The 27,385-nt window shown below is 44.7% G+C and overlaps 1 protein-coding gene across 3 annotated transcripts in view; it reads right to left on the bottom strand.

The window, feature by feature from the left end:
* The window catches only part of LOC147698732 (transmembrane 4 L6 family member 5-like), a 234,273-nt gene that overhangs the window by 12,984 nt on the left and 193,904 nt on the right, over positions 1–27,385 (bottom strand). For all 3 annotated transcript variants that reach the window (XM_086935310.1, XM_086935308.1, XM_086935311.1), the window contains exons 2-5: positions 22,314–22,496; positions 15,214–15,279; positions 10,212–10,357; positions 621–807 (exon numbers count right to left, since the gene is read on the bottom strand). In XM_086935310.1, coding sequence (XP_086791436.1) covers positions 621–807; positions 10,212–10,357; positions 15,214–15,279; positions 22,314–22,484 — 570 coding nt within the window. In that variant the 5' untranslated portion in view covers positions 22,485–22,496. The remainder of the gene's footprint in view (positions 1–620; positions 808–10,211; positions 10,358–15,213; positions 15,280–22,313; positions 22,497–27,385) is intronic.

Below are 27,385 nucleotides of genomic sequence, written 5' to 3'. Positions count from 1 at the left end.
TGGCGAATACACAACAAAAGAGATGCACTTCAATTAAAGCATGGCGGGAGGAGGCTGTGGGCAGCGGCCGCCGGTGTGTCAATTTCCATTAAAACTAGCCGCTCTGGCACCAGGACGTGATGTCTCGCTGCGGCCCCATGTCTCAAACTTAAAAGTGAAAGCGTGATGCTGAATGACATTTTTTTTAGTGCTTACTGACTAGTTAAAGGAGACAGTGTACCGCCGCAAGTAAAGATCCAGTCCGAATGGGCGGGACCAAAAGGAGACAGGGCGGTAACAAGGAGGGACTAATAATCCTTATTTACAATCGAAAGCCAGGGTTTAGCATGGACGATGACGTAAGCCAATGAAAACAAGAGGCGGGGCTTTAACTCCACTTGTAAAACTCACCCTACTACATTATGCCTCTCAGAGCGAGTAGCGCATACATGCTACAACGCTAGGCGAGACCTAAAAATGTTTAACGGAAAATTTGTGTTTAATTCTGGTCTGCATGGGGCATCTATGCTCGCGGGCAACTGCCCAGCGTGCCCATACGTTAAGGCGGCACTGGGTACATGGGCATGTAAGGGAGAAATTGGCAAGAGGCAATTTTCTTGGCCCTGTTCTGATAAACTGACCCTTCTTTTTCTCATGCACGTGCCACACAGGCATCCCAGGAGTCCGTTGATCATCTGTACGAGGCACAAGACAGCTTCAATGGTGCTAATGCCCAGGAGAATCGAGAATAAGACGATGTTCCAAAGGATGATGTTTACAGGGGCTACGCAGGTGCTCCACAAGGTCTGGTTGAACAGATAGGTGTCTCTAAAAACAAAAAACACAAATATTAATTTTTGTAGTTAGGTGGACTGCAGGATCAGAGGCCAACAGCAAGGCACTATTCTTTCCCGTTGAGGTGTCTACAACAGTAAAGGAAACAATTTAACAAGATCCTCTTACGTCCCGTCTATCCCTCAACCAGTGGTGATCTAAATTATTTTTTAAATGGTGGATAATTCCTGACTGAAATGCACTGTGTCGAAGGAGTATCTATCTACAGGGCATGCACCTAAAAAATAAATTGCTCACATCCTTAATGTTTGTAAACAACTCTCTGAAGGGCAAAAAACCTCTCAATTTACCCAGAACCTATATTCTGTCTTGATTTCACCTCCCTGCTGTAATGTCGTTGGGCCCTAGGCCCACATACTGAAATAAAGGATGACACGGACACTGGTGGTATGGTGTATGACGTATATGTTCTAGGGTTTACACAAGGTAAATTCTGACAGCTTATGTGTCGTTGTGCCTCTACGCTTTACATAATACCTTTCTTTTGGGAGAAACTTCTCTGCATAGGAATGTAGTGTTTGGAAAGGATTATTTCTCTACACTGTAAGCAGCGAATATTTTTGCTCCAAGACTGACCTATGTATGAATTCTTCCCCCGACCCAGGAACCTGACATGGCACTTGATTGTCCTTGTTTAAGGAGCACCCACAGAGCTGTGCTAAGTGAGTCCAGTAGCAACTTTGTGTTGCGCTGCCCTACGCCAATTTGAAAGGACAAGAATGCACCGTATTTACAAGATACGGTGCATTCCTGTCATTTCGGCCATCGCCGGCACCCATTTTGGTGCCTAGCACCAACGCAGGCATCCTGTACCATGATGCAAGGTTGTCTGCGTTGCTTGCAGGATTGTTTTTGTGCAGAAGAGAATACCTTCCTGCACAAAATGTTTTCCTCTTTCTATGTGTGCTGCAAAATGCAGCGCACATAGAAAGACAAAATAATTAAGAGAAATAAACACATTTATCATCGTTATGCCTGCCCTGGTGAGGCGTTCAGTTTTAACGCAGTCCAAGGTTTACAGATCCTTGTAAATCTGGGAATGCGTCAAAACCCATGGGTGTTGTATGGGACCACCCACTGCAACGAGTATGGAACACCTCCCTGACGCAGTGTAAGTCAACGCAGTGACTTGTGCTGCGTTGCTGTACACCATATCTATGAGGCCATTAAAAGCCAAGGCAAAGTGGCTTCTTAGATATGGGGCCTCACTCTGAGCTGCCGGAGTGTCATAAAAAGTGATGCAGTGGACGGGGCTTGTAAATAAACCCCATTATTTCTCTGTAATGTGTTGATATGCCTAGCGACGCTGATGGCAGCATCTATCAACTTTTTTCACCAAATGATAATTTGATCTGAAAGGGCTAATTGGCCTGGCATTGCTCATAATCTATGCAAGTGGGTTTAACGGGGTGTGAACTAGATTCAACACTCATCAGAAGAACTACAGGCATTCAAGGGGCATGACATGGCACTGTGTGTAATACTAGTACACAAAGAAACACAATTGCGCAAAAATCACATTAGTCACCACCTGTGACTGTCCCTAGGCCAGCTGGCCTCTCTAAGGCTAGGCCGCCCTGTGTCCCAGTGTCAGGGGCCTAAACGTAGCAGTTGCCCACAAAGTGCTGGGCAACTGGTGAAAACAATGGTGGGGACCACGTTGGAGCCTTCCAGGCTCTGCACCAAGCACTCCTGTCCCCCAGGAGCCTCGTGGCTCTAAACCAACAGAATGGCCCTCCGAGCCTCTCAGGGCTCGTAAAACAACTGTGCCCCCTTGAGCCTCTCTGGGCTCGAGATCAATGGGGCCTTTGAGCCTCTCTGGGCTCTGAACATCAATTATGCCCCTGAGCCTCGTAGGCTCTTCAAACAAGTGATGCCCCCTAGAGCCCTTGTGGCTCTGAACTAGAACTGTGGCGCTTTGGAGCCTCTCTGGGCTCTCAATAACCATGAGGCAATCACCCCCGACGTTGGAGTCCCCAAGAGCCTTCGTGGGCTCTTCTCCAAGATGGCCCCTTCGTCGGAGTCCCCCTCCTGGGGGCTCGAGATCTTCCAAATGCCTCTGAGCCTCTCAGGGCTCGAATTAGCAAGGATGCGTCCGAGCCTCGCAGGCTCGAACCACTCGGTGGCGCCCTTCGTGGGTGCGGGCAATGATTCTATGCCCCGATGTGCCCCCTCTCTCCCTCGTCACGGGAGAGGTTTGTGCACTCACCGGGCTTGTGTGGCGGCTGTTCCTGGGGCGGCTCTCCTCTGCCCAGCTCTTCTTCCGCCTCCTGGCAGCACTCCGGGGCTCTCCCTCAGTCCCGGAAGCCCCGTGAAGGCCGGCGCCGCTCTCCTTCTGTCCCGAGGCCCCGCCTACAACCAGGCGAGCCGCGGGCACTTCCGGGTCACGCTGCTGAGGGCAGCCAGTGGCAGCGCGGCCCTGGGGACGTGGAGGCGGCACTTCCGGGTCGCACTAGGCAGCGGCCCGGGAACGATTTCAATGCCCCTGGGCTGCCGCGGTGATTTTCGAGGGGTGGCTCCCTCGGCAATTAAATCACAAAGCGAGGTGGGCACTCGATATGGGGCCAAACCAATGGCCCCAGGTCCCTGGTGGGGTGGGCACCTGCCAGGGCTACAAAATCGGCAAATACGGGGCAATCGCCGGGTGGGCACCGGCTTCCTGCAAACAAAGCGCTCCCAGGCGCTATAAAGGCAATAAAGCGCTCCCAGGCGCTAGGGGTAAAAGTAAAGCGCTCTCAGCGCTAGGGCAGGAATAAACTCGAGCAAAGTCCTTCTAGGCAGGCAGGGGGGCAAGGCTGGGCCCAGAGCCAGCTCACTGGGCCTCCAGGCAGGGAGGCAGTCCAAGTGGCGGTCCTCCTGCCCAACAACAGCAGCAGCCCCCTCAGGATCCTGGAAGAGAACATTTTGTTAGGGGACACAGCCCCTTCTTATACTGTAAATTCCTTTTTCTGTTGGTGCAGGGTGGGGGAGAAACCAGTCGCAGCTGGTTTTGGAGCACCCTTGATGGCTCAACCACCCCTTTCATTCACTAGGGAGGCTAGGGTCGTTAGACGCTCCACAGGGGGTGGATCCAGAATTGTGTGGGGAAAGCCCAGCCCCATTCAGGAACCAGGTGCAGCCCTCCCTCACATCACTCATGCTGATCTCTCCACTCACTCCTGGGGAGACCCATCCAGACTTCCTGGAGCCAGGCTTGCCAGCCAGCTCCAGCCAATCACACTCCAGCACCCTCACAGCACACGTACAGCCATGTCTAGAAGTGGCACTTCCATACTAGACACACACACGCCGCATACATCATTTTGCAGCATTCAATCACACGAGTCCGCACATACCAGACTCGAGCCTGTACACCCCACGCATCAGGAACTATCAGGGACACATACATTCCCCATGCATTCCTATGTGAGGGCAGGCCAACCTTACTCCACGCACTCAGAGTGCGCACGCACTTTCCACTGGGACACAGTGAAAGTGCGCAGAACCCAAAAAATCACCATCACCAGGTCACCATTAAAAGCAAAAAGTTCAGGGGTGAACCTGCCAGAAGGGCCAAGTCCAACAATCTCCGTAACAGATCTTCAATATAACTGTGATTAAACAAATACTGTTCTCCCTGGCAAGTCAAATTCTTGTCCACCATCACATCAATGTATTACTCCAGGTAATTACAGAAACTATCTTTGTTAGTCACATATGAATTATTCCCCAAAGTCCTCCACTGGCAGTTCTATATTCCCACTTCCCGACACCCCCCCCCCTCCTCGTCAATGGCTAGAGGCATAGCAGTCCCCAATATGGCATGAACATGCTCCTCTGTGCTCCACCTCCAGCTCCTTGTGGGTGGTTGGATAATGAAGCTGACAGAGGTTGTTGGTGGCGGAACCACTTCATCACTCTACTGGAAAAGGCACTCTTCGAATTGGAGGATACAGTTCTCAATAGGAAGCAGGCAGTATTGATCCAGTGAAAAAATGGCACCAAGTGTTCGTGATCCATGGTCATGCTCAAAGGGTGTCAATAGAGTTATGAGTTATAGTGTGTCATATCACAATATGCATATGTTTTTTGTCTCAATGTACAAAAGCACAGCGCCATGATAGTCATGGTTTGACAATCATAGGCAGGGGGTGGGTGTCATTCCTTGGTCACCCAGAGTGATACAGGGCTGGTATCGACAACCATCTCAGTGTCTTTTTCCAGCTAAGATTTGTCATGGTCTGGCATCTTTAGTTCTTGGAACATTTGTAATTAAATTTCATCCCACATCCATTCACTCTGTTGCATCAAGAGCCCCTGCAGATGACCAGTCCTGGTGGCCATGTTTGCTATGAGTCACTGTAGTGTGTGATCATCCCAAGGAAATTCTAGAGTTCTGCCTCATTCCGCTAATCTTTTGAAAACTTCACACCTTGCATCTTCAGGTATTGGCAGTACCAAAAGGTACAGACACCATGTAACAGAAGAATTGATGATGTGGTTTTAAGAATTGTCACTTTAACAAGGAGTCCTCCTCTTGCAATCTCTGCAAGGTACCATGGAGTCATGCAAAGTACTCACTCTATTTTCAGGCACAGATCAGGATATATTTGTGGACAGTAAGGGCATCAGGAAAGTTGTGGTATAATTCACAGATGAGGAGGCGGAGCAGCTGCCGTGGCTTAAGTACATGGACAGCTCGATCTCCTAGCCACCTGCTAAGCCCTGGCCACTCCTGCCTGCCGTACTCGCCCCACTCAAATAGAGTTAGAGCTCCTGGAGTGCTGGTGCCCCGTGACAGTCTTCGAACACCACCTCAGGAACAGAGATGGAGTTGAAGGGGTTGGACTGCCCTGGGCGCTGGAGCGGCTACAAAATGGCAGCTCGCTTTGTGCGCAGAAGCCACGCTAGAGCACTCTGCTGGCCGAGCTCCTGAGCCATTCTTGACTCTTGCTGCTGCTTCCCTTGCCCGTACTGAGAGCCCCTGGGGACATGTGCACCTCAGAAATACAGTAATTGTGTTCGGAGCTGGAGCACAATAAGGGACATCCACAACCAAATTCTGCCATGCCCAAGATAATGGTCCTTCTGTGATCGCAGCGGCTGTGATTTTGCCTCCGTCTCTCTCCCCTAGACCTGAAGGAGAGTTACACTGAGGGCTGTGGAGCCCCTGGGAGGCCTTGACTGCGGGGCGAAGGCCTCCTTGCCCTGCCAGCCCCATCTGCCTAACTGGGCACCAAGAGGAGCATTAATGCTGCTGGATGGGAGTGGTCTGCTGTATCTCTGGCCTTACCCCTTCCATGGGATACCCTTGTGATTTTCTGATGGAGATTGCGAGGGCTGGCTCTTACTTCCCCACGAGGGCCCATGGTGCCAACCGTGCTACCTCTTCTTCATGTTGCATAGAACTGGCTCTACTTGTGTTTTTGAGGGGTTCTACGGTGACCGGTGTGGGACGTTCAGTGTTGGTGAGCAGCGGCCTTATGGTGTGGTCCTGGGGAGGTGGACTACCTTTGATGTACAGTGCTATTGAAGGGGATGGTTGATTACACTGCTCTAGGTGGCTGCCCCTTGTGGTCCACCCATATCCATGTTGTTTTGGATCCCGTGTGTTACTTTGTTATGCCCTTCAGTGTTTTCCTGACCCCCGCGACATTTGATGAGTGACTGGTTGTGTTCATGGCCCACCCTGGGATGTGATTGACTGGAATTACAGATAGCTAGTTGTGTCCAACTACACCTATTTCAAGTGCTCTCTTATTCTTTGTTGGGGCACACACAACAAGCCAAAGAAGATGCAACAGCAAGCACCCCCATGAGGGAATCAAACGATGCTGGTAGCGGGGATAATACCTATATGGATGGCGTGTTTGAGGCACTTCTTGCTGCCATAGACACCTCTGGGGATGTCAGGAAGGTAAAATTGACTCACTTTCCGTGGAGCTGGGCCTTATCCGGGAAGACTCAAGTAAACTTTCGGAGAGGGTCCATGCTTAGGAGGGCACAGTGCAGTCCCTGACTCCCAATGTTTAATCTGCGGACCATAGCATCACAGGTCTAGAGGCGCAAACACTGTGCCTAATGGCCTGGCTAGATTACCAGGAGGGTCGTGTCTGCTGTAATAATATCGGTATTGTGGGCTGCCTGAACGTGTCAAGGGTGATTCACTGTTGGCCTACTTGGAAGATCAGCTGCAGGAGGTGGTGAATCCAGAGGGCCTCTCCAAATTCTTTGCTTTGGAACGTGCTCATTGAGTACCAATGCAGTTGCCTTGACTTGGGGCCCTGTCGCGCCCTGTGGCAGCGCGCCTCTTGCATTTTCGAGACAGGGATCAACTCCTGCAGCAGGCGCGTGTGCATGGAGCCTTTGCAGTGGACAATTGAAAGGTTTCCCTATACCGTGACTTCACTCTCCAAGTACAGACACAGAGGACATTGTTCCTTGTGGTAAAGAAACAACTGCACAACTTGGGCCTGCTTTACTCATTTATTTTCCCTGTTTGGCTTCGAGTCCAGGATGTGGGTAAAGTACATGTCTTCACCGAGTTGTCTTTAGCCTGGGACTGGCATGAGCTCTACAACTAGGGCAACGTGCGCACTGAGGTGCCAGAAATGTAGCAGCTTCCGTGCCTGGTATGACAACGATCTCGGTGCAGGGGGCATCTCAGCCTACTGCATCACAGGTGGCATTAGAACAAACGAGGGGGGTTGAGACCACCACTTCAATAAGGGTCAGCAAGAGTTCCTCTCAACGTCCATCTCTGGAACATCACAGCTTTACGTCTGACTCAGAGGACTCCGTTGCACCAGGGTTTGAGAATAAATTATTGGGGGTCAACCCAGGGTCAGTGAATGATCTTATCTAATGCTGCTTGTTTTGGCACTGTATTAACATCTTGCCTTTCTCCCCTTCACCTTTCTTTCTGCTTCTGTTTTGATTGTGTGGCTCTTTTATTCTATGTGTATTCCTGATTTGGGTGGGTCTGGGAGAGTTGGGTGGGGGCTTGCTGGATGTGTCCTCCAGACTTTGTTTGTCTACCTGTGTGCTGCTCTTTCCTCCTTTAGCTGGTGGTTCTGTCCTTATTTGAAAGCTTGCATTATGGAACTAGTTTGCCACGTGGCTCCTTTGTGGGCCCTGAATGCTGTGTTGTTTTGATATGATGGTCACATGTTATGTTATTTTATGTTAAAAAGGATTTCTAAAGCGCGCAGCTACTCAAAAGAGTGTCCTGGCGCTTAAGACAGAGGAAGGCCCAGAGCAGGCGGAGACAAGGAAGAGAGAGAAAAGAAGACCAGATAGTCAACGTAAATATTAGTTTATTTGCTGAAACAGACAGGTTTTCAGTTGTTTCCGGAAAGCAAGCAGATTAGTGACCTGTCTAAGTGAGAGACGCAGCTTATTCCACAGTCCAGCCACTAGCACTTGAAAGGAGCGACCGCCTTTGCGGGCTCTAAGATGTTTAGGCGTGACCATAAGATGTGGATGGTAGATCTGAGAGATCTGCCAAGAGACTCTCCTAGAGATATAATGTGCACCTATACCATGCAGGGCCTTAAAAGCGAGGACCAGAGCTTTAAAGCGGATTCTAAAGCGTACTGGTAGCCAATGCAAATTCTTAAGATGGCGAGAGATCCGGTCTCTAGGCCCTAAGCACAAGACAGCCCAGGCTGCTGCGTTCTGCACCACCGGCAGTTGATTACGTAAGAACTCCGGAACCCAGATATAGGACATTGGCATTGTCCAGCCTTGAGATAATAAGTGCTTGAATAACTATTTTTCTGTGTTCAATCTGTAGTAGAAATAGAAACCTCCGGAGCATCTTCAGCAGACCAAAACAAGTTCCAATTGACGACAGAACCTGAGGTGCCATGGAGAGCGCATCATTCATTTTTACACTCAAGTTTTTAACAGTCCTAACCGCGGACTGGGGAGGCGACATATCTTGGGGCCACCATTGTTTCCAGACATCCAGCGGGGGGTAGCCAAAGAAGATGATTTCAGATTTGTCTGTGTTACATTTCAGATGGTTATGTTTAAACTAGGCAAAAGTTTTTTTTAGGCACTTATTGATATTCTTCCCATTGAATTCCTCACCCTTCCAGCATATGAACAGCAATTGGGTGTCATCGGCGTATGATATTATCGAGACCTCATTATCTTTCGCCAATTATGCTAGTGGGGCATTGTATAGGTTAAAGAGTACAGGGCTCAAAATAGAGCCCTGAGGAACACCCACACTCAAAGTCGGCACCCTGGCCGAAAAAGGGGGTGCCCAAACCTCCTGGTTTCTGCCCTCTAAAAAGGAAGTAAACCACTTCAACACCGTACCCTCAAGCCCGCATTCCCTCAGTCTCTGCAGGAGGTGGCCATGGGGCACGGTGTCAAATGCCGCGGATAGGTCCAAAAGGACCAAAACCGCTTTGCCACCCACGTACAAGGTCTCTTTGATGGATTCAGATACCTCCAGTAATGCCGTCTCAGTACTAAGATTCTGCCTGAAGCCGGACTGGCTAGAGTGAAACAGATTATTAGCCTCTGCAAAATCGCTGATGTCTCAGTCATTAGCACGGGAAAGTTCTTATATAGCATTTATAGCATTTTTTTGGTTCATTGTTTTCAGTTTTTGATGGTAGAATGTGTTTGACAGTGGATTTTATGTGGTTGGCATGATGTGATGCGACCTACGTTTGTGGGGGTATATATATGGGGGGTCCTTATATTCCTCCTCTTTTAGTCTGATGCCCATGACAGCCCGGGTTAAATCTCTCACGTAGAATGTGCAGGGCCCTCCTCCCCTTCTAAGCGTTACAATGCAAAGCATTTGTACACTGGTTCGAGTCCTCTCCTGTTGATGGTTGACGAACCAGTCAGAGTGTTGATACTTTACACTACTGGCCCATGAATTTATAGTAGAATAGGAACGTCCCAACTATAATGGAAACGATTTGTGGAGAATTGTTGGATCAAATTGGGAAAATATGACAACAAAACAGTACGGAATGAAGTCTACATTTTAGCCCTGACGAAGTCAATGGTTTATACACCAAATGACGAAATACGTGTTGGCTACAGGAGTGATTGAAGTGGTTCCTGGAATTTTGGAAACATCCAAAAAAGAAATAATACAAGACAAAGAAAGATTACTCTAATTTGTACTGGCGTTCTTGATATTGGGTTGCTCAGTGTTATTATTTGTTCTGTTCATTATTTTAAACCTGCATTAGCCTCCACATGTTCGCTGAAGGCGTTTGAGGCTTTATCCATTCTTAAACACACACTTACTACAGATAAAGGACCTGACGTCTTATTTTTTTTTACTTGCATCAAAATATTAGTAAAATGTCAAAAGACAACATAAAATAAAATATTTTACATTACAATTAGTATTGTATACTTACTCCCAGGTGCTGCTGTTTCTGAAAGGATAAATATATCCGTCACCTGTGTCACAAAGTGGTCCACCAATCAGACCCAGCGCGGAAATGATCATACAGTATATTCCACCGAGAGCTCCCACTGCAGACAAGATCACGGAAAGAAACATCTGGCAGAAAGAGGGGCAAAGAGATTGGTGAAGGGTGGGCAAATAATTGTAATATTATCTGCAGATCAAATAAACTGGCAACGTAATCACTCCTCGGAACTTGTATGGCTTGGATAACTGTGGTAGGTACCAACTGATGGAATGAGGGGGAATTAACCCTTCAGAACCATGCAAATCTTGTTACCCTGTGCCAGCATCAAATTTAACTTTGATCAATGCCAAACCATAGCGACAGCTGGACTGACCACAGAAGGTCCACATACCATGGTCATGACCATTACAAGATTTCACGCCCGCTACATGGTGGTGTTACAGTGTTTTATTAGCCCTCCCAGCCTAAGAAGAAAGTTTGCTGATATTGAGTGAGTGCCTCTGTTTAAAAAAAATGCCTATATTTTCCCTTCCTGCTAAACTATAGTAGACCTAGTAAAAGCAAAAAAATACACCTACAGTACATACATCGCTTTACATAGACATGATTGTTAGTGTTGACAAATAGCTTTCACACAAAATCCTGTCACTCACACATGGGGGGCTGTGCTCCTCCACACAAATTGTTTATCATCCAATAATTAGCAGGACAAATTGCAGAGTACGTATGAGAGCCAGGCAAAGCGGAGAACAGGAAAATACGGTGGACATGACATACATAAAAGTTGAATATGGATTTAAGACAATGATATGCACAAGGTATATTTTCATCCCAATTCATAACTTTTGATACAAGATTGACACACATTTGAAAATGAACCTTGGAGGGTTGTGGTTAATGACAGCTGATGGTACTTAAGATACATTAGGTTCTATTTGGAGTGTAATGTTAACATGTTCACATACATGGTTTAGAAATGACTGTGAGGAGAGCTTTTGCCATTGTTGTTCAATTTCCAAGAGACAAGAGAATAATGGGTTCTAAAGGGCTAAACACAGGTCTCTGCATTTACTTCACAACACCACAGAGGACAGGTACAAACCACTAAATGGAAAGATACTTCGGCCTACAAGCTAAAATGCTGAACATTAGAGGACAAAATGTCAAAGATGAGGCTGTGGTATGCAGCCTTAGAAGGGGCACTGGAAGTCCGTAAGAATAAGCCATTGTACCTCTGTACAAAGCCCAGTCAGGCCACATGTAGCATTTTGTAGCATACTTGTGAAAGAATATTAAAATATTAGATATAGTTAGAAGACTGAATTGAAGGAGTGAGCAGCTTTTTACACCCCCGGCTAGCTGGTATCAAAACCAGTGGTACATGTATGATTAGCAACATCTTTCCATAGAAAAAATAAAATAGATCGGTCTCCAGCTGTCTGAAAAAAATTAAAAGAATTGTGTTGTAAAGTTAGGTACTTTTGACATACAAGAATAACCCAGTACATCTCCTGCATCTGACTGGATGGATGGCAAATTAGAATTTGATCGGCTGACCTCAGGCACATGTCTTATCAACAGGTTCTTACTTTGTTTGCTCTCTTTGACTGATAATCAATGCAAAGCCTTTATGGCAGGTGTGACACTGTCTTATCTCCACAGGGTGAAAATTAATTGATGATCCAGATTCACTTGAGCTTTAGAAAGACCCTTTGTATCTGGCCAGTGCATTAGGCATTGCAATAGTCCTGTCAGTAATGACTATGGCTAACGCAAGCACACTTGTTTTAGAGAGTTTCACAAGGAGAGGAATTGACGTAACATAAAATGTGGAATGCACTCTTGGTTGTCCCATTATCACTTTAGGGTGTGCAGGAAAGGTATCTATTGAATAGCATACCCAGGTTGAGGGATTTTTAAACTCTTGCCAGTGAAGTACTTAATCTAGACAGGTCACGAGAATAAGAAATTAAAAATTGTTTATCAAGCTTATGACCCAAATCTGACTATTATAGCAATGTTTATTTCTCTGTATCCTGTACTATTATGTGAAGGGGGACCTTCCTGCACATAAACAATCTCCCCTGCATGCAAACACCCCTGCACTATGGGTGACAGGGACCTTTTCACTATGGTGCAAAGGTCCCTGTCTTGGCGCTAGACTGTAAAATGTAGTGCCAGAGGAGGGGGAAACACAGGGCTGCACCATATTCTTGTAAATATTGTGCAGCCCTGCATTTCTGAAGTGGCGAAGTGAGGCGTTAAGCCAGGAAAGCCAACGCCTCACTCTGCCACTTCCCTTGTACATATGCCCCTTTGTGCACAAATGATAGTTTAATTTTGTGCACCACGTTTTAGAGATATGGGGATATATTTTCATGTGCTTACTTTTTACTTGGTAGTTTTATTAGCATTACGTTGCGTACATTTAACAAACTTCATAGATTTCAGTAAATTACCACAAAAAAGATTTCATATCACAATAAATCATTTTAAAGGCCGAACACCAAAACATTAGATTTCTAATGGTATTGGCTTTGAATCCTATTTTTAGAAGCACATAGACAGTCTCAAATTAATACAGCTAATATGTTTTCTATAAGAAGAACTTTCTTTATTTTGCTATTCTGGTCCTTCCTGAATGTGCATTCTTTTTGTTGTCAATTCATCGTGGCCATGTAATCTATTGGACAGGCCTTCAATTGCACTGGAGCAGTGGAGGAGACAATGCATCTACTCATCTAATGTCCTATATTGGGCCTATTGTTCAATACTGTTGTCTGGAACAGTTGTGTTTGTTTCTAATAAAACATTCACATTTGGATACGAGGGCCTGTATTTATGGAGCGTTTGCGTTGTCCTTGCCAAACGCAGGGTGACCCACTGCTTTTGTACTCTGAAATCTCATAATTTAAGTTTCTTACAAAGATCATGGTCGGACTCGTAGGAGGATATTTACAATATTTTGGCGTACGGCAGTGCTGCAAGCCTTCTAGCTGCACTGCCCTTTGTCAAAAGAAAAGGGCAGGCACGCACCGAATCTACAAGACACAGCGCATTGCTGTTCTTTCTGCCATCGCTTGTGCACAAACTGCAGCCGAGTACAAACACAGGCACCCTTGCACCATGGTGCAAGAGTGCCAGTGTTGTTGCATGATTGTTTTTAGCCATCAAAACGACACCTTCCTGCACGAAAAAAATCCCTGGGTGTGTTTTCGGCGTTCTAGCAGCACACATGGGAAAAGGAAACAACTAAGAGAAATGTAAACATTTCTCCTTGTTACGCCTGCTTTGGAAAAGCGTTAGTTTTGGTGAAGCCACAGACTTACGCTATGTTGTAAATATGGGGCAGTGTTAAAAACCATGGGTATTGCATGGGCGCACCAACAGTAACGCCCATGGAATGCCCATTCCATGCAGACTAAGGCATTGCCTTACTCCATATTTACAAAGCCATGAAAAAGCAAGCAGAGCGGCTTTGAGTGGCCTTGTAAATATGGGCCGGCTCACTGCGCCTCCGGAGCATCACAAAAGTGACACTACGGCGGCCCAAGAGTGCCGCAGGGGCATTGTAAATATGCCCCTTAGTATCCAGCCATCTTCAAGAAATTTACTCTTTTTTCTTTTCATGTTTTGCATGGCATAAATCGGGTGTGCTGTGCAGATTAAGGTCACCAAAAAAAAGAAATAAATCGTGGGCCTCATTTACAATTTTTGGACGCACTGCAGTAGCGCCAGCCTTCCTGTTGCACTGCCATGCTGCAAAAGAAAAGGGCAGGAATACGCTGTATCTGCAAGATACGGTGCATTCCTGTCCTTTTCCCTTGAGCTGGCACACGATGGGCTGCCATGCGCCAACGCAGGCACCCTTGTGCCATGGTGCAAGGGTTGCTGCGTTGTAGGGGTGATTGCTTTTGTGCAGGGAGGTACACCTTTCTGCACAAAAACCATCACGAGAGGTGTTTTTCTCTTGCTATGTGTGCTACAAAATGCTGTGTACCTTGTACATCTGGGAATGCATCAGGTTCCATGAGTGTGTGGGAACACCCACATCAACACACATGGAACGCCCCGCCCCGTTCATGCATTGTACTGCTTGAAAGGGGACCATATTTACAAGGCCTTGTAAGTATGGGCTAGCCAACTGCGCCACAGGAGCATCAAAAAAAGTGATGCTCTGGTGGCGCAAGGGTCCTCGTGAATTAGGCCCCCGTCTTTCAGCAGAGGCAGAATAATCCTTTACAACGTTTTTCCGGCTTAATCCCTTTGGTGGCATCTGTGTTGACTATTATGAAACATATTTGTTTGGCTGTCCCTCGAGTCTTCATATGGTTCTAAATGCACAAGGCTATCATTAGGACACCTTTCATTTTCAACTGTTGTGACCTAATGAGTATCACCACCAGAGAAACTATACCAGCTCTCCATAACAAGGTGAGAAAGTTGAACCCTGATGCACTTTGCTTCTATTTCCATCATGCCGGAATAGTACACCCCTAGAGTTGTCAATCCTATATTAATGACCGCTGCTTGTGAGCAATGACTTTAAGAGCTCAGCTAACTACGTCATCAAATCAACTGATATGGTCTTATTAGATGAAGCGTGAGAATGGCTCCAGGTATGGGTGTGGAGTCTAGGCGTTAAACTAAGACGATCATTACTAGTACGAGTAAGGACAGTCTGACTCATAGTAAAGAGGGGTTGGCTTGAGATAGTAATCAGGACAGATAAATGAGTCAATTTACGAAATTCTCAGAATTGTTACGGTTGAATGTTCTGTCTTTCTAACAGTTTTACAAACAATGCTTCAGTGCCAATAAAATTAAAGCTGTTAAATTAAAAAAACAACACGCTAATTGTAAATAAAGTTCTAAATGCAAAATCTACATTTTGTTGTACAGCATTTTAAACTTGTGATATCAAGCGGCGATGCATTAACAAGGTATTTGATGCTTTTAGAAAACGCACAGGTTACTTTCTTACCCCGCATCTGTTAGCGCAGCATCCTTCTCCACCGGCACACAGCATCATAAATGCTGGTATGAAAACCTGCAAAAAGGTAGCGTGGTTAAACCCACAATCATGGATAAGGAACCACAAACAAAAGTATTTTCACTTAACTTTTTACATTATTTTTGCTGCGTAGATATAATTAGACATGTGAATACTCCGGAGATTCTATTAAAGTCATGAATTCTTTAAGGATGCCAAAAAAGTTTGCATTTTCCACAAAAATAAAGTCATAAGCCTATGTGAGTAATTGTACGAAATCCTTCACAGCTGGGCACCTGGAAAACACATATGCCATGGTTCATAAAGGTTTTCGTGATCTTAGGTAAGTAAAGCAAAATGTATCCGTATTTTCAGAACCAATACATACAGTCCATTTCACATTTTATAAAACACATTCAAAATTTCCCAAACTATTATAACTATTGCAACTAAACATTAAAATGTAGTAAAAGTAAAACAATTAACTGTTAGTTTTTAAAAATTAAGACTCAAAAGTGCTGTAATACATTATAATAAATGTTATGAGAATTCCATTGTATAGCAAGTAGTTCTGGCATTGTGGCTTTGAAAGGTAGGGAAGAACCATCTTTTAAGAACAATTACAAAGCGATGGCACAGTGTAAGACTGACCTTTGTCTTCCTTTTTCCAAAAAAACAAGCCAAACCCTCTTATCCTTAACTGTATATTTTCTCCACTTTTCATCTGTGTCATCCCAAATGCTCAAATCGAAAATCAATCTTTAACTTTCGAACCTTGGGCCCGATTCACAGAATGAACTTAAGACTCAATCCTAAACTTACTACTATTTTGGTATTCACAGAATGCACTTGCTACTTATGGCATTCACAAAATTAACTTACGGCTTTTGGTATTCACAGAAGTTAGGATTTTGTCTTAAGTTTGTCTTAAGACAAACTTAAGACAGACTTAAGTTAGGATTTTGTCTTAAGTCTGTCTTAAGACTGTCTTAAGTTTCTCTTAAGTTTGTCTTAAATTGGTCTTAAGACAAACTTAAGACAAAATCCTAACTTTTGTGAATACCAAAAGTAGTAAGTTCATTCTGTGAATGCCAAAAGTAGTAAGTGCATTCTGTGAATACCAAAATAGTAGTAAGTTTAGGATTGAGTCTTAAGTTCATTCTGTGAATAGGGCCCCTTAGGTCTAACTATAGGTCTTAGGCTCATTTTGTGAACTTTAGTACAACAGGTGTGCAAAAAAGGGCAAGGGCAAATTCACTTTGCTGATGCAAACAATCAGGAATGGTCGACTTTTGCCCTTGTAGATGAGATGTGCCAATAGGAAAAGTCTGATAATATTGTGGAATTTGGGTATTAGAAAATCCACTACAATGACAGAACAAATGTGTGTTACTGGGTGAGTCTACCTGGAAAGTGGGTGAACATCCACAAGCTTGCCAAAAATAATTTCCTGAATACACCTATTCGTACATCTCTTTTTTCTTGTACTCTCATGGTGGGATTAACCCTACGGGTGCACAGTTTAAACTTTAGCTGTGACTCTTAGAGTCTGTCCCACAGTGACCAATGCCTATAACATTTACTGCATTCCCTACAGTGATTAGGGAAATATAGGAAATGATTACCAATATGGAAGACAGCCATCAGAAAATGTTACCTTAAAGGGTGACTTCATGGGGCAATTGCCTAATGTGAATTATCCAATCCCGAGGTATCTGCCCTGAAAACCTTACAAAGTGCCTACCTTGGCAAGGGTTATTACCAGAGGTGCCAAACCTACCAGATCTACTGACTACAACACTTTTAGCTCACCATCATCCCCAGCTCCCATTATCACCCCCACACCACTTAGAATAAAAGTAGGCTGCATAATGCCAGCATAAATTACAGTAGTTGGGACCATAACCTGGAGCATGGCCATTTCCATACTGACAAAGAACAAAATACTGCCAAGAACCAAACCTACAACTATTACCAATACAGCCTCCCTCTGTCAACCAGCCATACAGTCCAGTCCAGATACCCCAAAAGAATAGCACACAAACTCTTCTCAAAGGGATTTGACCTCCCCGAGGTATGTTTGTCATGAGAGGAGTGACTACTTGCCTCATATTTCCCTACAGCCACTGTATATCTAATATAGACCCTGACAAATCTCATATCCACCTCCCAGAAATGATATGCTTCGCATCAAACTGATGACGGACCACCAAAATGAGATGTTACAAAGTCTGCAAACCACAAACACTCCATCTCTCCCTCTCACAAGCAAACTCCTTTCAAGGACTGCTCTCTTAGCCCACCCTGTTACAATTTACACACCACCTGCTAGCTCAACACATCAACTCCCAAAGAGCCCAACACAGACATCAACCTCAACACTTCAGAGCTTTCCTTCATGCACATTACGTGTAATGCACCCCACAGACCCAAACACTTCGGATCTCAGACTACACAATATATCTTGGGTCAGAAGTACTAAGAGTTGCGTCACACAAAATTGTCACAAATTGTGCGCCAACTTTTTGCCAATAGACCTTGATTTTACAAAGTGACCTATGTATTAATACATCATGTAGCAAAATCACCATTTGCAGGGCGATTACAGAAAACCCTGCCTAAAGAATATTATTTAGTGAGGTTGAAGTGTGCGATCACCTGTGACTTTCTACAAGCACAGGCATGTGGCTTGCCAGGAATCAGACCACCATCCCTATATTTGCATTCCAAAATAGAACCCTTTATTAAGGCAGGATGTGTTACTTATAGGAACCAGTGCTGCTTTTAGAAAATAGGTTTTCCATGTAAGAAAACATCAGGGGTATCACTGCCCACGTCCCTGTTTCGCTAATCGGTTACCACCTTCTTTGATGTGTCAATAGCTGTTCAATGTTTGCTATTAGAACTGCGGTCACAAACCATTGATACACTGCATATCGAATCACAATTGGGAAGGAACAATCCATTTACACAACTTTCAAATTCTGATTCAGAATGGGTTACAAAACCCATTTTATGAGATTGGAAAAAAGATTTGGACTCACAGTAATATTAGTTTTGTACTTTAGAGAAAGGTGCTTGGAAGTTGCAAATCCAGTGATTTTGCTAAGTGCAGGGATTTTCTATTACTCAATCCATTTGTACATCTGGCCCCTTATTCTCACAATTTACCGAGATTACATATGAAACTGTCTGACAGTCTTATGTTGTGGCAATCATTTAGTATTATGTGAGGAGCCATGGTCTGCAGTTTGCGGCCTATTTCTATGTGCTGTGCTCAATTTGTTTGATTCTTTGTGGATACAAAAAGGATAGCTTTCAATTGGCTGAAGTCTTTTCCAAAAACACAGTCCCAGGTTCCGTCATTAATGTCATGAATCTGTGGTATTGTTTCTTGGATTCTGAGTGCTTGTGTCATTTTTTACCTTAGGTGATCTCCATAACAGGTTTGGATGAAAACATTGGCTCAAAAGCAAATCGGGAGAAACACACCAGTTTCTTTGTGTTCGAATGTGGAGGAGGAACATGGTGGGGCTAAACAAATTGCTCCTCAGGCAATATACTGAAACAAGCAGATTTCAAGCCCAAAATGGCCGAACAACCTGAACCACAAACCACTGCAAACGAGGCACTTTGTGGGAGTTCTTGGAATTTCCACCTACAGTTGCTTTGTTTTTGCCTGCTAGGAGTAGATGTAGACCGGATGAAAATGTTGGATTTGTTCTGTGGTTGCCTCTGCATATTGGAGACCTACTCCAGAGGTTCTTAATAATCTCTGACTATGTTTGATTAGGCTCATTTTCTGTGAGCAGGCTGGGTCAGACTTTTCAGATTACCAGGTCAAGGCTGACACAGAGGGCGACACCACATTCCGGACTTCTTTGGGCCATGTGCCCCAGAAGATCTTGTGCAGGTGGAGTTTACTCTTTAGTTGACTTAGTGTATGACGAATCAGACTAAATGGCTTATTACATGACTTTGTAGATTTGGATAAGGCGACCTCCCATTGGCGTAGCTGGATGTTGGCGGTTCTTATGGTGGCTAAGATCTGCATTTTGAGACAGTGGCATACAGCACATGTGCCCACGCATCAAGAATGGATAGCTGAGCTTTATAGGCTGGCTATGTGAGAATGCCAAATTTACAAGGTCAGGATCAAATTTATGTTTTTGTTAAGGTTTAGGTTCCTTTTTTGCGACTTTGTGATCATTGACTGTTTTCCTTTGGTATGGGACTACTTCTTTTAACCATTTAACTGAAATAGAGTTTGGAGTGCTTTTATTTTGGGATTAGAGTCTGGGATGATTTGTTTGGGGCTTGTGGCGTTATAGGTTTGGTGGGAGAATGTTTTACTCGAGAGAGGGTTACACTAGGTATTGCTTAAACTGTGCTGGTCAACCAGGGAAATATCCATTACAACGCGGGCATTGCATTGCAATGCCTTTACATCGCGGCCATTACAACGCAAGTCGTTACAATGACCTACGCTGGATGGCGCTCTATCCTAAGGAATAGTATGATTTACTCTTTCAACACCTTCCCTACTGTACGTAGACTGGATTTGGGATAGTAAATCATACTATTCCTAAGTCCAGCAACCTCCAGCGCAAGTCGTTTTAACGACTTGCATTGTAACGACTGTGATGTAAAATACAGCGTTGTAAATGTATACGTAGTAACGTCATACATTCGGTTAACCATGATGGCTCATCTGTTCCTTATTGGGGTTTATTTTTCTTCTCATTTTCTGTCTCTTCTTTCTTTTGATCCTATTATTCAGACCCTCCAGGATTTCGCGATTTCGCGGTTTGCCGCGAAAATCGGCACTTTTGTAAAAATGCTGCGATTTTTACAAAAGTGCCTGCGAACTCAGACTTTTTTGTAAAAGTGCTGCGATTTCTGCAAATATGCCTGCAAAATAGGCACTTTTGTAAAAAAAGGCTGCGATTTTTACATAAGTTCTATTGGTGTAATGATTTGTGAAATATGCTGATCCCCGCTCAGTGATGCACCGCAACCCTTGGTTCGCAGGCACTGACTGTTGTGGCAAGCTGGCACCATCTGAGGTTGTGAGATGTCACTGTCAGCCCGTGGGGATGCGCTGTGGATGACATTAGAAACATGGAGGACACCTTTGTGAGCCTGTACAATCTGTTTAATCTTAGGGGATTGTTCTGCCACCAGATGGCATACCTGTATGATCTCTCAATGCACTGGATAATATTACTAGCAATGGCTTGGGTTTGTAGATCTTTGCAACCTGAAAGACTCTTTTGGAGGCAGATGTCTGAGATTAAATTAATTTTTTAATATGAGTGATTGGTCTGCATTCATAGGCTAGCAGCAATAGCTTAACTATACAGAAAAAATATCTCACAGTGCTGTAAATGCTCAGAGTATATGGTTTAAGGCACAGTATGCCCAAAAGAACCAGGATATTTAATATGTGAGGAAAGTACCCAAATCATTTATTTAAGTTATCCATGTCACTATTTTTAAAAAAAACATCTGTTTACCTTCCATACTGGCGACTAGCGCCTTTCGTAGTTTGTTATGAGTGTGCAACATAGACAATAATTTAATAAAGTTACTTGCCTGGTTGTAGTTATTTTAACACTTGTTGAAACGTATGTAGAATTGTACATTAACATACGTTTTAATTGTGGGATTCACTTTTTAACCTACTTAAAATAAATTATATTTAGCTTGAACAATAACTTGGGCAGCTAGATGCGCAGTGCTGATCCCGAGAGCCAGCTTCAAGCATGAGTACCACTGTCAATAGTCATTGTCTTACTTCCCTACACAGACCCTCAAGGATTTCGCGATTTCAGGCTGAAAATGAATGATTATGAGTAAAATAAAGAGCAGCAAAAATGCTGCAAAATTTCTATATTTGTGCCGCTCAATGTCCATATTTGTGTCGCTAAATTTGCTTATCCATGCCGCTATACCCTGGGGGTCTGATTATTACTTATTGGGATCATATTTAGTCTAGGTCTTTTGTTGAAGTGAGGTACTTTTTACTTTATTATAGTGTTTTTTTCATGTATTATGAAAATCAAATAAGAAATCTAATTTAAAAAAAGGCTTTTTTACTCTTTAAAGCTTAAAAACAAGAAAATAAATCCACACATCATTTGTAAACATTTAAAATGTGGTTTCCTTTCTCACTATGTAATTTCTAGCACTTCTCTAAATGTCGCTAAAGTCACAAGGTACGCTTACAAATTGGAGGAATCCAGTATGATGCCTGGTAGTGCTCATGTTATCACATGGAAAGCTTGTGTTTGTCAACCCTAATGTCACATTACATTTGGATTTCACGGTCATAAAATACTTATTATTAATTTACTGATCACATGCTCAACCCACACTTATGCACCCACAGTAATCTGAATCTACCCTTCCACTCACACGTTTCCATCCATGCACTCATCTACTTATCCTTCCATCCACAGACATCCATCCACCCATCCACACACATCTACCCCTAACTTTGCCCCATCATCTGCCTTCATCCAAGCACATACCCACCCACCCTCATCCATACAACCACAACCAAGCATTCTGCCACCGTTTTACACCTGCATCAATCCATCAATGAAACCACGCCCATTTATCTACCCATCCTCCTTTGCAAGAACTCACAGCCATCTAGCTATACATTCATCCTTGCATATCAATCCATCCATCCATCTATTCATCTTACCTTATACCACCTATGACTGCATGGGACCAAATGTGTGTTGTCAGATGCATACAAATCTTTCCATGAATTGCCTGTATGTTTGTATATTTTTCCTTCTAGGTCTTATCTATGTGCAGATGGATGCCTGCAAGTCTGCTTTCTCTGCGTGCATCACAAAAAATAAGACAACACATACAACCATTACAACAAAGAACACAAACACCAAAAATAAGCCACACCTACTGGCTTTGTCAATGCTTGTTCTACAGGACTGATCAGTTTTCCCTTCAGTATCATGCCTGCTTCCAGTGATTAGTGCATTAGTAGAACATTTCTAAACATGCTACAGTAGTTATACACAAATACACAATATAAGGCCCAGAGTTCGTTTTTATCTTACCAGCAACCCTGCTCCACCGATGCCACCGAAAAACCAGACCAGGTCCGTTATTTGATCGGTTTCTAAGATCTGTCCATTTGGAAAGAAAAGGAGAAGATTCGCTATTGTGGCACACACCGCGAGGGGGATCAATACCACTCCAATAGCCCTCGAGCACCTGCCAGTGCACATGGTGAACGACCACTAAAAGAAAGCAAACGAAAAAAAACGTTATTGACAATCCAGAGAGAGGTCTACGCTGGCTTGATTAGCGCAAACACCAACAAATGGAACGCTAAAAAAAGCAATTGTGCTAACAGCAAAGAAACATTTCAAACAGAGGACAATAAGGAACAGAAGCAAAGTACAGTACTTAGCTGGAGGCCAAAACAGAAATACAAGAATATTGTGTTTAGTTTATGACATTCCACAGGCGGTATAGTGGCCTTTAAGTGCAAAAAAAGGTTGTCAAGTTTCAGGTGGATGTAAAGGGGCAAAATGATATGGACACAGCATGATTCTAGCAGTGGAATATGGCAAGAGTAATGGGTGTGGAATGGGGATAAGATTCCAGTAAAAATGTGAAAAGTGGCATTTAATATATGTTGTGGCAAGGGCTAGATATACGTCATCGCCACGTTGGTGGGCTCACAGTCTCTATATCGAGTGATACCTTGAGTTCAATTCTTAAACTATTTTGCACATAAATGTACAAAATATCTGCTTTGTGCACATACATTTCCATTCCTGATTCACTGAATCAAGACCAGTGGACTTTTTGACCTGCATAGTGTACTACCGATGCAGAAATTCAAGATCAATGCTGCTTACCATTTGGTAGAAACCAATTCATAGACTTGCCCTATTAGATGATTTTTAAAGGTGTAAAAGCAAATAATCACGAAATTAATTATCTCTATTGCTCTGTCTATCCGGTTTGCATGGGTATATGTTCCCATCACCCTCTTCCTGTCCTGGGCGAAGTTTCACTTTTTCAAAATGTCTGTTCCAGGAATTATCTCCAGAAACCAACTTTCCACTACTTTCTTCCCTCCTCATATTTGCTCTTCATTTCACTCCCCATGCATTGCTTACTGGGGGATAAACATCCGCAATCACCTCCTTTACCTATTTTTAAAATTTTTAACTTGGTTTATTTGCCCTATAACCCGTTTATTTTTTTTTTGTACCGTCCTCTTCTGTACACTCAATGTCCCTATTCACTCTTTCCCTACTCTTTTTTCTGTTTACTATTGTCCCTTTTTAAATATTAGAGATATGTTCCCTATATTCTCTGGCGGTCCAAAAAGCCTTTTTAAAAAAAACTAAATTAACATTATATTTATAACTGTTCCCTTATCTATTATTGTTAACTAATCTATAAGTACATACATTTTTTTCCCACTGGTGTTGTTTTTGCATTGTACAGGTTTTCAGAAACGTGTTTCTATTATTTTGTTTCTCAATTAATTGACATCGTACGCTATAAATGTTGGAGAAAACCCAAAGATGTGTGGGTCTGTAGATACTCATAAACAATATTCTAGTAGGGTCCCACTCCGCCAATATATGCACATTTAGTCATGTCAGGGGGGAGCATATCAAAATTCTCTGTACTTTACAGTTTATTAGCCACTATTAAGTCAATTTGAGTTTCAGCAATGCAGTATCGAAATTCCACACTAGAGGGCCTTCTCTTTCCACATAAATATTGCACCGTTTCTTAATCCTCTCTGGTCCACTTTTTTTTCAGAATGTTGTTCAGTAATGAAATTGATTCGAATTTAGGGTCTTATTTACAAAGCCTTCCTATTGCCGTAAAGTTGTAATTCCGCAAAATTTACACAAACAAATGTGCAATGCACCAAAGGTGCTTTTCAAGTCAGAAACGTCACTGCAATTTGTAAGAAAGATGGAGCACCAAAGGAGGGGTGGGGGTGGGGGGGGGGGCGGAGGGGGAAGTGGGATGGTGGTGTGGGGGGGGAGGGGGGTCACTCTCTGCCTTCTGAAACACTGTCATTTACCAATAGATGAGACTGCAAATACGGTCAGATCAGATGTCAAATGGAAACGGCCACCAATGACAGCCCCCCTTAGTCTTTGCCACTCGCAGAATATGATATTTCATGCATGCCCTGTTGATTTCAGAGACAGGGGCTGCATTAAAAATGCCATTATGTAAATACCGTTGTAGGACAGCCTCCCTCCCAGGCCTAGGGTAATTAGCTGTGCATGGCGAGGGCGCCAGTTATAGTTACCATAGGGCATGGGGTGCAGTTACGAGATAACTCTAACTATAACTGGTGAATTTCAGTGGTTTTTAGAGTTTAACCCCTCGCATGCTGCGCACATTTTCATGCTGTGCGGGCGGTTTAAATAGTGGGCGGGATTCAGACGGCCCCCGGCCGTCCTCCGCACATGCCCACCGTGACGTTGGACAGCCGGGGGCCGTCCGAAGCATGCAAGGAGTTAAAACTGAACATTTCACCTAATTATAACTTTGTATTAACCTTTATTTTTTTCTGTGAATTTCTAGTATTTGTAACAAAAAGTAATATTTAATTACCATACGTTAATCCAACACCCCGCTGTGCACAGCTGGGTTGGCTGGAGGGCCTGGTGTGCTGTCAGGCCCTGCAGTCAACCCCCCCATGCAGGGTGTTCGGTCATGCATGGCGGGGGTTGGCCACAGGCCTGGTCTGTCAGGTCTGTCATCAGGACCTGCGGCCAATCTCCCAAATACAGTCAACCCTATGCTGCACACGGCCGGGGGATGGCCACAAGGACTGTGGTCTGTGGCCAGGCCCTGTGGCCAACCCCGCCTAAAGGCAACCAAACACACACCACACACAGTGGGGTTGGCCACAAAGTATGGCCTTGGGTACCCCAGAGACTTTTCTTTTTTAAAGAGAGGGTAGCTGCGTTGCCCCTTCTACAAATCTATTATGGCCTAGAGAACCCATCCCCCAGAGCCACTATTGAAATTAAAGGAGATTTGGTGGCCCCGTGGCACCACAACCCCTCCCTGAGCCTTGTAATCGCATCTCCTAGGGCTGCTTTTACACATAAAGGAGAGGAGGGGGCAGTGCAACCCCCTTTCCCGAGCCATGATAGCAGTGGCATAACACAGGCCCCCGCAGATCGTGTGGTGCGGGTCCCCTAGTTCCAGGGGCTCCCACATCACATTACTCTGCCTGGAGAGCTCCTTAATGAGTCCCGAGGGGGCCCCTCCACGTACCTTGCAGGGGGGTCCTCTCAAAGTTTCATTACGCCAGTGCTTGATAGGCCTGTGGGAGCCCATCCCAAAGGGCCACTAATTAAACCTAAGCTGACAAGGCATGCTGCTCCCCCTCCGCAGGGCTATTTAGTCCCCAGGGACCAAATATCCCAGGGCCAGTGCATTTATGGGAGGGATGGGCAACACATTGCCCCACTCATGCAACCACTTGGCCAGGCACATATATTGGGGAAAGGGGGGCCCCCTCCACAGCAAATTTTGGCCCCGGGCCCCATCTCTAGGGCCAGCCACTATATTTACAGGGGAGGGGAGCATGTGGCCCTCCTCCTGGGCCGATTCCAGGGCCCGGAAAACAAAGGGTGGGTACCCCGGTGCCCACCCACAGCACCTACCACACTATATTTGGGGGCTGCAGGGAAGTTCTAAGGCCCCTGTGGCCCTAGCTGGCTCCCTGCCTCCAGCGGGAGCCACCACTGCTCTCTCCCACAGGTAGCAGCAAAAAATTCTGCTCCCTGCAGGTAGGAGAAATCTTTTCATCTATCTTGCTGCCTGCTTCACTGCGGGCATGGAAAAAGCTGAAAAGTCTGCTTCCAGCAGGCTGGAACATTTTTCATGCTGGGTATGGGGTTCCTGGTGGCAAAATCAGCCCGGAGTAGGGGGCTGCGTACCCCTAACCCTTTACTGCTTGGCCAGGGCCTGGGAATGGGGTCTCTCGGGCCAAAAACGAGCCAGAGAGGGTGGCTATGTGCTCCATCCCCATTTGGAATTATGGCTGGGGACAGGGAAATTGGGTCCCAGTCGCTGAAAGTATTCTGAGCACCTCCCTCCAACTTTACTTTGTGGCCTGGACCTGGGGAAAGGTGGCCCTGGGGCCAGAATCGGCCTGGGAAGGAGACCGTGTGCACCCCGTCCCACAACGCTGGTGGCTTAAAAAAACAAGCACGGAAAAGCATTTGTGTTTTTTACAAAGTTTTCAGCGGATTGAGGATCTTCTGCGAATTTGCTGCAAAATTTGAAAAACAATGTTTTGGGTCCGTAGCAGGGGCCCTATAGGGTCTAGGGGGTCAGGGTTTCCTACATGTGTCTCTTTGTGTGCTTTCTTAGGACTTGGGACTGAGTCACGAGCCATAAAATGGCTACCACCACTTCCTGGTTGAAGTGGTGGCAGCCAATCAGATCTCACTGAGATCTGTCAGGATCCGCTGAGCCTCTTTGATGTCTCATTGATGTCATTTGAGATGTCATCAGTGATGTCACTGACCATGTCATGAATGATGTAATATGTGACATCATCAGCAGTGGATTGCGGGTGCGCGAAATATAGTTAGTACAACTAACTATATCGGAGAAATTTCAATGGTTTTTTAAATGCTAATTCCTAACTATATAAGGCCTGAAACCTATGTTTTTTTCAGTGAATTTCAAAGGTTCTTTATATGCTAATTCCTAACTATATAAGGCCTGAAACCTATGGTGTTTTCAGTGAATTTGCCAGGTTTTTTTAATGCTAATTCCTAACTATATAAGGCCTGAAACCTATGGTTTTTTCAGTGAATTCGCAAGTTTTTTTAAATGCTAATTCTATTAGCGGATAACGTTTAAATATGTTAATATCCTTGTGGGACCACCTGAGAAGCCCTAAGGGGTCTGGTTCTTTCTACCCTGCCCCCTTTTTGCATTATACATGTTTGTTTTTCTGCTTCTTTTGTGCCTCGGTCTACCTAGCACAAGATGAATGCCAACACTTTCTGGTTAGAAGTATTGACAACCAATGAGCATGCTGCTTTCCTGTGAAAGGCATGCTGATTGGCTGCCACTGTCTGTCAACACTCCAAACCAGGAAGTGTTGGCAGCC

The sequence above is a fragment of the Lissotriton vulgaris genome, chromosome 8, assembly GCF_964263255.1.
Source record: "Lissotriton vulgaris chromosome 8, aLisVul1.2, whole genome shotgun sequence".
NCBI lineage: Eukaryota > Metazoa > Chordata > Amphibia > Caudata > Salamandridae > Lissotriton > Lissotriton vulgaris.
The sequence above is the reverse complement of the archived record's forward strand: the minus strand, read 5'-3'. Positions and strand labels throughout refer to the sequence as shown.